This window comes from Plasmodium inui (assembly GCF_000524495.1).
Source record: "Plasmodium inui San Antonio 1 unplaced genomic scaffold supercont1.26, whole genome shotgun sequence".
NCBI classification, from domain to species: Eukaryota; Apicomplexa; class Aconoidasida; order Haemosporida; family Plasmodiidae; genus Plasmodium; species Plasmodium inui.
The window spans coordinates 236202-248386 of NW_008481860.1; the positions used below are offsets into that span (position 1 = coordinate 236202).

A 12185-nucleotide genomic window follows, 5' to 3' on the forward strand; every position below is an offset into this window, starting at 1 on the left:
CGTTTCGCAGTTTTGCCGTTTCGCATTTTCCCACTTTCGCAGTTTATCAGCTAAGAAGCTTCGCTGCTTAGAAATATTCACACTGTATACTGCTAAGAGGCATCCGCTCAACGGCGTTCTTCCACACAAAACACGTTATATTGCAGAGGAAAAAAAAAAAAATTCATTCCTCTTTTGTGCTTTAAAGTAAACGATCCCTTTCATGAACCTTCAAAACTCTGCATAAAGAAAAGCGCATCTTTTTAAGCAACGCACATAGGGAAGCACAAATGGGGAAGTACTCTGCATAAATTGCCCCTCATCTATTTTACCCGCTTATTCTTTTTGAACCGTTTTTTTTTTTTTTGGTGCTCCCATTTTATACACCTAAATTTGCGCTCTCCAAATTTGCACGATTCAATTTTGTTCGTTCCTGTTTTCCCCGTCCCCATTGGGCACAAAACAGACGCCCAGTTGGTACGCATTCATTGGCTTCGTGGTACGAGAGCAGTAGTGCCATACTACCTTCCGTAGAGACCAGAACTAAGCCCCTCTTGACCACCCCCGGAAAAGCGTAAGCCGGAGCCACCATGTATCCATGCCTAGATTTTGAAGCTTTGAAAGAGGAAATCATAAGGGAAAGGCTCCAGGGGAAAGAGACCAATGAGGTTGATGTGGGTGCACGGACGGAGTCCAACTCGGCGGTGTGTGGCTTCACGAGTGGGCTCAAGAGCGACCTGAAAAGCGAGATAAAGGACGAGGTAACGAAGGCCCCGCAAAACTGCTCAGCCAAGGAGCCCCCAAGTAGCTCAAAGGAGAACATCGAGGTTATGTACGCGAAGATGGTCATCAAAACGATAAACGCAACCTACCTGTACAACTACTTCCAGCAGTTGCTAGACCAAGGAAACAATAGGTGCCTTTTCCTCGTTGACCTACAGATGGAAAGGGAATTCCAAATGTATCACATCACAAGTGCTGTACATATAACAAACGAACCCCTAATCGACAAAATGAAGAAGGAAATCGGGTTGAAACAGAACGCAAAGGTAGTATTTTATCATACGAAAGAAAGGGTTCAAAACGACTCCCGTTATGACCGCCTCCTATATAGCCACTTCGCCAATGTGAAAGCTAACTTTTATTTCCTAAAGGGAGGCTATAAAAATTTTGAAAGGGAATACTGCTTCTTATGTATATCGAAAAATAGACCTAACAGAACCTTATCAGCCATCAGCAATTTCAGAGGTTCTCTTAACTACCCCATAAAATTCTGTAGCAACCTTTTCGTGGGAACTCTCATCCATATTACCAATCCGTTCATAAACAGCCATTTGAAGATAAAATATGTCTACGATTTTACCGACTCAGGACATGAGATGACAAATGTAAAAGGAATAAAATACTCCAGATATAATGTGATAGACAGAATTGTAGAAAATTCAAATACACGCAAAGGTCAATGTATAAAGTATCAACACTTTTTAGACGTCCGAATGGTGTATGACATTATACAGAGCATTCTGCAAAATGTTAATCTGTACGAAAATAGCTGCGCACTGGAATCCAAGGTTCTAAGTGGAAATAAACATAAAGAAAACGATTTAGAAAAGGGAACTCAGGATATGACGAAGTCAAGCGCTAGTGCAGATAGAAGACCATCACAGAAAGATGCAATGCTGAATATTTCCAACGAAGAAAGGATGCAGAACGGAAATGTACTAATCCTATGCAATCAGAGTATGACAAATAATACGAGGGGAAATGTCAACAGCATAAGTTTAATAATCGCCATGTGCTATCTTATGTACACGAAAAAGTATGACCCCAATGTAACCATTGCGTATGTGCTTAGGATAAACAATAATTTAAGCATAAGTGCCCAGACGCTGAATTTTCTATACAAGTTTCACGCTAGCTTGAAGAGATATGACTACAACTTAGACCTGTACTATTCCCATGAGACGAAAAGAAAAATGGACAAAAAATGTGTAACCACTTGTAACCAGACGGACGCTACTTCGAATGAAAGCTGCAAAACGGAAGAAGCAGAGCAGGAGACGCAATTGGGTAAATATAATAGTACCCTAAGGCAAATAATAGAAAATCCTGGATTCATGCAACTTATCAGAAGCTACAGATTTGAAAACCCCTATATTACGATCAGCAACGCAAATGAATGCATTCTGCCCATAAATAGATTAGACCTGTTTGAGAATATGCACCTAATGAACGAAATGATTAAGAAAGGAGCACACATTTCTTATCAAAACATTCTGCAGTCTTTGCTTGTTCGAATACACAACAACAATGTTGCTATTCATGTTGATGGTGAAGATAATGAAGTCAATTTGTACGAGATTTCCAATGTACTAGATATGGCTGCCAAAATTATGGCTGATAAGAAGGTAAAAAATCCGCGTAAAATGCCATACTTTTCTCTAATCACCATTAATTTATGCAAATCTTTGTCTCTTTACGAAAACAATGAAGAACTCCATTTCAGTGAAGGTACCACGGAAGAGACTTTAGTAATGAACCCCCTATTTCACTACGAAATGCTGAAATATAATTTGTTCGACCTAATATGCATTAATATCGAGGAATGCATCAAATATATTATGAGTTGTAATCTCAGAAAGCGTTCCCCCAACAAAGCCATAGATGAATACAGAATATCCATAAATATTGATGCAAATTACCTACATGAAAGAAATATCGATCAAGATTGTTACTTGATGTTCCTGTCACTAAGGTACCTCTTGAATTGCTTTCTTTATTATTGCATGTATCCCACTTTTAGAAGGGAAACCAATTTACACAACGAGAAAGTTACAAATCTACTAACCACAATTGATCATTTTGCTGAATATTACTACTCCGTTTTTAATGTAAATATTAATGTATTCCGAAAGAATGATTACAAGGCACAAATATGTTCCTGTGATAAATTGCCATTGCACTTTAAAGATATATTAAGACCCTTTTTAATAATAAACAACCACGTGTGATGAAGTGAAAAATCACCTTGTGATTTTTTTTTTTCTTTTCTTTTCTCCTTCCCACCACACCAGATGTTACTGAGTACAAAAAAGAAAAAAGAAAAAATTTACAAATGGGAGCTTAAAAAATGCATGTCGCATTTATGGCCGCACTTAGGGGTGTTCCCCATTTGGGTGTGAATTTTACATGGTGAGAAGTTTTTTTTTCTTCTTGCCACAAAATCCCCACACATTGTTATTCCATCCCTTGATAATACCCACTCGTGTAACATGTTTTTTAATTCATACATTTTCATATTCATGAGTTCTAAGACACAACTGCAAACGAGTCCTCCAGGGATACAACCATTCGGTGTGTTCCTCTTCAAGAGTTACCATAAAAAAAAAAACATCATAAGAGCGTATACGTGGATTTACCTACCCAATGGGGGGCCCCTGTGAACAGCACTACTGATCCACCACGAAAGCGCCACAATGCCGAATCGCTTCGTTCAGTGGTGCCAAATGGAGGCGAAGTGGCTCTCAGACCAACCGCTATCCATCGTAACGGCTTCCTTAACGTATGTGCAATTTCCCGTTTCTCTTTCCATACATTCAAGCGTTAAAGCATGGGGGTAGACGACCATTTGGGGGGCCGTTCCATGCCCACTTCACGCATACCTCTTAATGGGAAAAATGGCACACACCCCGTTATGCACTTGAGCTCAGGGGGAAATAATAAGGGGAAAAAAAAGGTTACAAAAACACGGGGTAAAAAAATTCACAAAAATGAGGTAGAGAAAACTTCGAAAAGATGGCAAATGGGGAAACCCTGAACCCCCTCGAAACGCTACACATTTCTGAGGTACGCATACAACGTCGGAAATGCGCTAACTCCAATTGTCACGTGCGAAATCTCAATTCCGAGAAGGCGCGCCAATATAAAGTTAACAATCCTTGTGAAGAAGAGATACTTCGTTTCGATAAAGTTAAAATATATAAAAACCAGTAGGGGGCATATGTAAGACAAATAGGTGTTCACAATTTCTTCGTTGATTCTGCGGAGGGAGAAGGGTAAGGGATAAACTTAATGTTTCGCAAACGGAAACACTATGTTAGCAGGAAGGGCGAAAGGGTGAAGAACGTACATGTGTGTATATGCCTTCATACACACCCGCAGGTGTCCAATGATATGCGCAATAACACGCATCGAGGAGGTGATTTGCTCACTCCTTACAGGCTATTTACACAGTAGGGAAGGTAGGGCTCCAAGATTCCCCATCCGTCAAAGCCAAAAATTGGACAAATGTTTAAAAGAAAGGAATCCACGAGGATAGAAGCAGCCGTCGCAAGAGATATGAATAAAATTGAGTGCGGCTGCACACTTAAATTTTTGCTATTCTTAAAGTATGCGTAAAAATTGTAAAAAAAAACAATTACCAGGATACACAAAATGTCCGATATCGGGCCCGATAAATAAATAAGGGACATCTGAAATCTGCTTCTTATAAAGTGTAGTTGAAGCCAATATAAATTTCCTGGTAACCCAAAGCCTGTTGTAAGCAGCATTAGCGATGGTATTATGAGCGTGTGAAAAATGTCTAAATAATTTACAATGTCCAGGTAGAGGTAGCCTTTGTAAACCATCGTAATGTCGCCGTACTTGTACGCAACAAGCGCATGGGCAAATTCGTGTAAACACAATGATATGAAAAAGGAGGAAAACACAAATAGGGCAAAAACTGCGTAAGAATTATAATAATACAAAATGAAGAAAGAAAAAGAAAATAAATAAGTTATCATTAGGAATAAATTCCCAATGTAGTAACCATTTGTTTTTATCAAAAGGTGAATCCCACTTATTATTAACAGAGGGAACATGGATAGAATAAACGACACGACATCATGGTGCCTCTCATAATCGTAACTTTCTTCTCTGCACATGGAAAGGAAATTGTTGGTTACTCTTCTGTGTTCCATCAGTGTGTTGCTGCAAAAGAACATGTTGTTTTTTGAATCCATTTTGTGCAGTTCAGGGTTTACCTTCTTTCCCCCTAACGTGGTTCATGTTCGCAGGTAGCAGATCGCAGGTAGGAGGTAGCAGGTAGGAGGTAGCAGGTAGGAAGTAGCAGGTAGGAAGTAGCAAGTAGGAGGTAGCAGGTAGGAAGTAGCAAGTATGAGGTAGCAGGTCACAGGTCCGTTCGCTATCTTTGTTATCTTCGTTATCTTCCTCGGCTTTGCCCGTTCTCTCGCTCCGTTCGTGGTGCTCCCTACACGTCATTTCCGCTGATTCGTCCCTTCCCCCCTGTCGCTTCTCACTGAACCGCCTAGCGAAATCAAGCACAGTCCCCCGTACCTGCATACGCGTTTCCCAGATTGGCGAAAGGGTCTTATATCCACCGATTTAGAGGAAATACACTTTCGCAACAAAACGGTGGTTCTCATCTTTCTATGGCTGTAACTTGGGTCATAGTAATACACTTTGTGCGTTCTGGGCTGTGTTCCTCCCCCGATAAGTTCATAAATCTTTAGAGCTTCTCACATTCCCTGTGCGTACGTGCAAAGGGTATGGCCGCACAATTAACCCCACGTGACGCAGAGCAATATTTCTGGAAGCTCTTTTCTGTTTCCCCTTAACAAATTCGCCCCTACTTTGTTTCACTTATACACGCTTCACAAAAAAATAGTTTTGGCACTATAATTTTTCTCCTCATGCCGATGGTTAATCGAACTCATCCTTACGTGTGGTGCGTAAAATTTTTTTTTCACCATTTGTCGCTGCCGTCACAGAAGAAAGGCACAAAAAATAAAGCTACTGCGCGGAGCATATTTCAAAGGGTAAATTAAACAAGGGGGCTATCTACACACACTTTTGTAGAAAATTCCGCTTACAAATATATGCAGCCTTAAAAGGGGAAATTTTATTAATATTAAAAAAATATATGTGCTAAAACGGTTTCTATCTGAATGGCCAAAAAAAAAACATTTTAATCAAGTCGGTACAAAAAATGGGAAGCATAACCGTTAAATAGGCAACCATTATCGTTCAGCGAAATGGCAGGTTCAGCAAAAGGGGATGCCTCCATTTTTGATGAACTTGTATCGTTACAGCAATCGCGCAACAATCTTATGCAAAGAAAAAAAAAATATATATATATTTGCAGAAAATTTAGAGAACGCCTACCCAAAGATAGATGATTAAATTCCTCATTTTAATGCCACGAGGGAGGAATATGAACTCAAAACTTACGAAAAAAAAAACACCCACGTTATGTTCATTTTTTACTGTCCTGAGATTAGTTTTTGCCATATTATAAATATATTTGCTGACCGCTTGCTTCCTCCCCTTATGAAATGAATGCATTTGTTCCCCAGCGCGGTATGCAAACTTACGAAGAAGTCAATTTACCAAGGCGGTAGAAAAATTCTTCACATTTGTGGACACCTGAATGCAATATTAGGCGAATAACACCTTTGCAGACATGTCATCATTTTATGAAAATGAGGATATTCGATTTATAAAAATGTTTCTTCTCAGGTTAAAGCGTTTCTTCATTTTTCTATTTTTTTTAAATGCCTCGCAAAGGACACCCTTTATGCATCTCAATGTTAAGCCCTCATTAATACAATATGCCTACACCTATGCACAGGAGAAGCTAAAATGTACTCCCCTTCCATGTTCCCCTTTAAGCTAAATTAAAAGCACGTTTTTCTGGGGTTGTTCCCTTATTATTTTTTTTTCTTTCTGCGCATTATTAGCGGGTTATTACACCCATGTCACCAGCATACCCCCTGTAACATGTTTTTCCTAAAAAATGTAAAATTTGGCACTTTTCTTTCCCCCTTCAAAGATATATCACACTGTCTCGCATTAAAAACATATGCGCATATTTACTCCCCTGCGTAGTGATATTCCTTACATACGTTGATGTTGACCCCCTCACCAATCGGTGGCGATATATAGCAGAAAAAATTACACAGGCGTTTCCTTCCCTTGGGGGTAGTAGGTAGTGCTTTTCTTCATTTTCCCCATAAAAGGAAAAAAGTCAAAAGAAAAAAGTTGCATTTTTTGGTCACGGAGATTAAAATTTTTTTTAAATGAACATGTACCATCACAGCTACGCAGTTTAATCTTCGTAACACACTGCGTAGGATCGGCCACTGTGCTTTTTTTCGTTCCCTTCTACGGAAGAGCGCCATTTCGAGGTAGCAAAAAAAAAAAAAAACAGCTAAATGACCAGAATAAAACTTCACTGACACCCTTTTTATTTCAAAAAAAAAAAAGAGAACAATTTTGGTTTACGTAAAATTACCCCCATAGACATTACATCCATTTTCAGCGCTTCCTAATTTCCTTATGGCAGTTTTTCGCACCGCTGTTAATAAGTAGAAAATAGTCCAACCACCCACACGTGTATGCGTATATTCTCCTTCGCCTTAGTCAGAATGCCACACCATTTAACTTCCTTCGTAGCCGCTTTAACTGGGTCTATCAGCTCAGGAACATGTTGCGGTTGCATCCCCTTTAGTTTCTCCCCAGCCGTCACCCCGGCAGTTGCATCATCAACGGCCCCCCTGTCAGCCGCCGTACCGAACACAGCCATACCCGCAGCTGTTGCCTCCCAAAGTGCCGTGTCGTCCACCCCGGTGTTAACAAGTGCCATGGCATTCTTCGCCCCATTATTAGCCTTTTACAAAAAATACAACATCTTTGAAGAAACCAAAGAGTGCACAAAGGAGAAGGTGGACAAAATGTGCCAGTGTAATTTAGTCACCGCAGAGGAGTTATATTATCATAGTCAAGACTCACCAAATGGAGAAGCCTATCTTGATGGAAAAAATAATTACAAAACAGTTGTGGATGATCCTGAAAGCAACACTAGTGATGACGAGACGACGAACAAGTGCAATTTAAATAGTGAGGAAATGATTAAAGAAGAACTCGAGTCACTAAGTCAGGGAAAGTCCCCACCAAGCAGCGCGTGTTCTATACACTCCTTTCTAGAAGACGCAGGAGAAGAGTTGTTTAAAAATTCAAGTACCTACTAGCTCGTTCGCACTCCGCGCAAACTCAATTTTTATTGAAAAACAATTAAGCGTGCGTTAGTACATTTCTCCTGCTTTTCAAGAATTTCCACATTGCACACTTGTTACTGTGAATTTTTTTTTTTCAAATTTTATAATTGTCCTCCGTGAAGAGTGACAATAAAACTGCTTTTTTTTCTTCCTCTTCTTTCTTTTTTTTTTCTTCTTTCTTTTTTTCCCCTTTTTTTTTTCTTTTTTTTGTTCCTTCCTCACGAAATGTGCCTAATTCAGTGTTCATAGGCACATGTGCACAGATTACCAATCCTCCATTTCAACTCATTGGGATAACTTCTGCCTCTTTTGTTTTTAAAAAGGTGTATTTCTTTTAAATTTGGAGAATTCCCACGGAGATAATGAGCGGTGGAAGGGGCACTTCGCCTTCCGTAGTTCTCTCGAAACGGGGCAGAGTCTATGTCTGCTATGCGTGATGCTACAACTGTTGCTACGCCTGATGCTACTACTAATAATGCCCATTTGAGCAACTCCCCTCCGAGCTGTAACAAAAAGGGAAACTTCTCAAACGTAGATTTCCAAACCGGCTCTTTTCTTCCCCCTAAAATACCCTCACGAAGCGCTTTCTGCTGACAGGAAATCATAACGGAAGGGAACACTGACAAGGTGCGGGAAGCTTCACCAGAAAAAGGGCTACCCCCGCGAGACATCTCATTAACGCATTTTCACAAATCTTCTATCCCCATGCACACATTTGCACGACGGCTTCTCCACCTGCAGAACCATTTCCTCCATCTGCTACCCTTGTCCAAATGAGTAAACTGGAAAACCAAATTAAACAAATCGAAAGCAACATCATTTTTAAGGAAAAAAGAATTCAGGACCTGGAAAGAGAAATCCAGGAACTAAAAAATTATTCAAAAAGTCTTTACGAAAAATTCATAAATCAACAAGAAGTTCTGCTAAAAAAAAGAAAAGAAAATGTGCTAAAAGACATAAAAATTAATAGGCTAAAAAAAGACATCATTGAATTATGTAAAGCCATCCAGAATGCCAACAAGAAAATAACTAAAACCTTCGATGAATTGAAAAAAAAAAAAATTCTCATAAGGGAAAATACACAATGTATGGAAGAAATATATAATGATGTAATTAAAAAAAATGCCATACACAATGAACAGAATAACACCACATTAACAATTTTAAATCACTTTTTTATAAAAAAAGAAAATCATAATAATGACTTGAGATTGCTACTTAAAGACAAGAAGAACAAAATTAAAATTGTAAAAAATCAAGTTAAAGAAATGAACAAGAATATCACCGCAAAACGTTCAGACATTGCACTGCTAGACAGAAGACTCACTGCCAATCTGCATACCATCAAATGTTACATAGGCGAATTAATGCAGATGGGTGCCATCCAAAAACTCAATATTAATAAAAAGAACATCACGAGGATCTGCCTAAACATAATAAATAATGTCATAGAAAAGCAAGCGGGCAGAAAAGAAACCGTTTGGGATCCTCACGCCGATGACGATAAGATCCAAACAGCTGATAACACTGTGGCGACGGAAAATAAGGAGGAAGAAAAATTAGAACTTCGATTAAATACGCAAGAATTTATCGAGCTCGAAAATTTCCTCTTATGAGATAGGTATGTAAAATACTTATCTCTCATTCTTTCGAAAAATTTGTAAGCCCTTTTAGAAGGCGTTATAAAAAAAAAAAGCGGACGAGAGGGGGGGTTAGCACACCAACAAATGGGCTCACAAGAACGATGGACTTTTCCTATGGGGAAAAACATAAAATAGAATGAACAGACTCGGCATTTATGCAGACAACGATGTGCCCTCAAAAAGGACGAAGCACAAGTGTCACCTTCCTCCCTTCAGTTAGCATCCTTGAGACGCCCCTGCAAAAAAATAAGGCATGTAACCAATTACCAGAAAAGGGAATATTTTTTCTCCGCAAAATTGCGAATTCGGGTTGAAATTTTTTGTATGCACACGGATACTTTTATGAATGCACGTTCCACCGATCTGCCCCTTTCAACATAAACTATGCGTGATGACAACTGATGTCTAAGTTTTCCCTCTTCCTAGATCACCCTCGTCAGCAAGGCTGCTGCAGATGAAGAGGAAACATTTTTTTTTAATTTCAAAACAAAATTTTATCGCACATGGGGCGAAGGGGTTGGACAAAACTTACTCCTTCGTAATCCCATGTGGAGAAGCAAAATATACATTTGTGTTATTTTTTTTTGGGGGACCTTTTTCACAGAAGTGACCTGTCAAAGGGTATTCCGATGTGTATTATCTGTGTGGACTAATCCTGTACCAAACAGCGCAGCCATTATGATGACAATTTTTTGCGAACAACTCTGTTTGAGGTGCACTTTTGGGTTACCCCCTAAGCGGCCCTGTACCCCTCCCCATTTGGAGCAGCAAAATACCTGTTCTTATCCCCCTGTCTACATTTTACACCACCTTAAAATGGTCATCTTTTTCTATTACATATCTGTGTTACTCCAATGTGTTAACGTCAATGTTAAGGTTACCTAAATTGATGAGTCGTATGAACTTCAAACGAGTAAATAATAACATATAAAAGGTAAAAACTGAGGTAAATTCACTACAATAAGATTTGCAATTATGTTTTTCTATTAAACAAATGTAAAAAAAATGGGGTAAAAAATGGGGTAAAAAAATGGGGCAAAAAATAGGGTAAAAAAATGGGCAAAAAGCAGCTAGGCGAAAAAACAGGAAAAATGTGGAATTACATCTCGAGCTAATTCCCTTAAGCGTGATGCCATCAATTCAGGAAACTATGGAACAATAAATGCTAAGGGAAAGCTACATGAAAAAGGATCTGTGGGAGTTGTTTGCTTTGTGCCGCCTTAAACGCGCATGCATATGTGTCTAGGAAGAATTCCGACGAACTTCCCGCAAAAATACAAATGATTTGCAGCTCTAGAAAGAGAAGCGGACGATCAACAAGCCGGTCCGCCAGCCAGTCAGCAAAGCAACCAACCAGCGAACCGACCAACTCTTTTGAATTACATATGAATGGACTCGTCCCGGCGCAATCGCCCGAAACGCCTGCTCTCAGCTGGTGGACAGCAGCTATTTATGCAATTGCTGCAATTGGTGTGACGGTTGCGATGGCTACAATTGCTACAATTGCCGCGTGTGCCGAATTTGCCGCACTTTCGCAACTATCTAAACTCCCGTGCTTTTTTCCACTTTTGGGACTTCTTCCAGTGGACGCACGCTCACGAGCTACATGCGCCCTTGACCGATGCCTCCCCTGTCTCACTCAATACAAAAACAATTTGTTTTGAGGCCTAGACAGACCGAGTCCCCGTGTGCACACCTAGGTAAAAGGCACAAACACGTGCACAGATGAACACAAACACGCGCGACGGAAACAAAATGCTTCTCCTCGGCGCATCCGGCCCCCCGGCACTACACATATAGGAAAAATACATACAACATATATATTTATATATACGTGGCAAGTATAGCCCCTCCGTGGCGCTCCCCCCCTGCCACACACACACACAGAAACGCCTAATGGTATGCTCTGCTCTTATCTTTACGCCAGTGGGAATTCCTTTCCTCCTTGCGTATGTCATGCGATCTGGATCTTCTAAATTTCTTTTTATAATAATCTTTAGGGGTCGGAGAACGGGAATATTTTTTCTTATATTTGTTGTAATGTGATTGTGGAGCAGGAGAAGGGGATCTATTTCCATAGGAATTTTTCACATTGTCATAATTTCTTCGACTTCTATCATCGGCATTATGATGGTAATAATTTGAAAGGGGGGTGATTTTTCTATGTGCATTTCCACTATATCTGTAAGAATCAGTTCTATGTTTTGGGTAATCATCATAGGGTGGGTTTCTGTAGCTCCGTGAATAACTACCTTTATCTATGGTGTGTTCATGTCGGTAGGAATATTTGTTATAATCATTTCTTGGCATATTATAATTTTTATATTTTCCATTTAGGGGGTTCTTATATGGGGTCCATTTTTCAAACTGTATCCATACTCTTAATGCATTCTTTACATTATTTTTCGCATCATCCTCATTTAGGTAGCATGCCCTTACTAACAGCATGTTGAATCTCGATTTTTCATTTTTGCATGCGAAAGTCACTAAGTGGGTTCCTTTATCT

At 39.6% G+C, this 12185-nt stretch overlaps 5 protein-coding genes across 5 annotated transcripts in view; 3 read left to right on the forward strand and 2 right to left on the reverse strand.

Annotated features, from left to right (window-relative positions):
- Positions 1 to 569: 569 nt before the first annotated feature.
- Positions 570 to 2990, forward strand: C922_04641 (hypothetical protein; the record flags this gene model as incomplete). Its single annotated transcript, XM_008820220.1, has 1 exon — positions 570 to 2990. The coding sequence occupies one exon, from the start codon at positions 570 to 572 to the stop codon at positions 2988 to 2990; it is 2421 nt and encodes an 806-aa protein (XP_008818442.1).
- An 820-nt stretch (positions 2991 to 3810) lies between these two features.
- C922_04642 (hypothetical protein) lies at positions 3811 to 4982 on the reverse strand (the record flags this gene model as incomplete). The annotated part of the gene is made up of 2 exons (XM_008820221.1): positions 3811 to 4018; positions 4198 to 4982. The coding sequence occupies 2 exons, from the start codon at positions 4980 to 4982 to the stop codon at positions 3811 to 3813; spliced, it is 993 nt and encodes a 330-aa protein (XP_008818443.1).
- Positions 4983 to 7622: 2640 nt separating this feature from the next.
- C922_04643 (hypothetical protein) lies at positions 7623 to 8009 on the forward strand (the record flags this gene model as incomplete). The annotated part of the gene is made up of 1 exon (XM_008820222.1): positions 7623 to 8009. One exon carries the CDS (start codon positions 7623 to 7625, stop codon positions 8007 to 8009), a length of 387 nt encoding a protein of 128 aa, XP_008818444.1.
- Positions 8010 to 8809: 800 nt separating this feature from the next.
- C922_04644 (hypothetical protein) lies at positions 8810 to 9652 on the forward strand (the record flags this gene model as incomplete). Its single annotated transcript, XM_008820223.1, has 1 exon — positions 8810 to 9652. One exon carries the CDS (start codon positions 8810 to 8812, stop codon positions 9650 to 9652), a length of 843 nt encoding a protein of 280 aa, XP_008818445.1.
- A 1920-nt stretch (positions 9653 to 11572) lies between these two features.
- The window catches only part of C922_04645 (hypothetical protein), a gene marked incomplete at both ends in the record, with an annotated part of 1701 nt that continues 1088 nt past the window's right edge, over positions 11573 to 12185 (reverse strand). The window contains one exon of the mRNA XM_008820224.1: positions 11573 to 12177. Within this exon, the coding sequence (XP_008818446.1) occupies positions 11573 to 12177 (605 nt within the window). The remainder of the gene's footprint in view (positions 12178 to 12185) is intronic.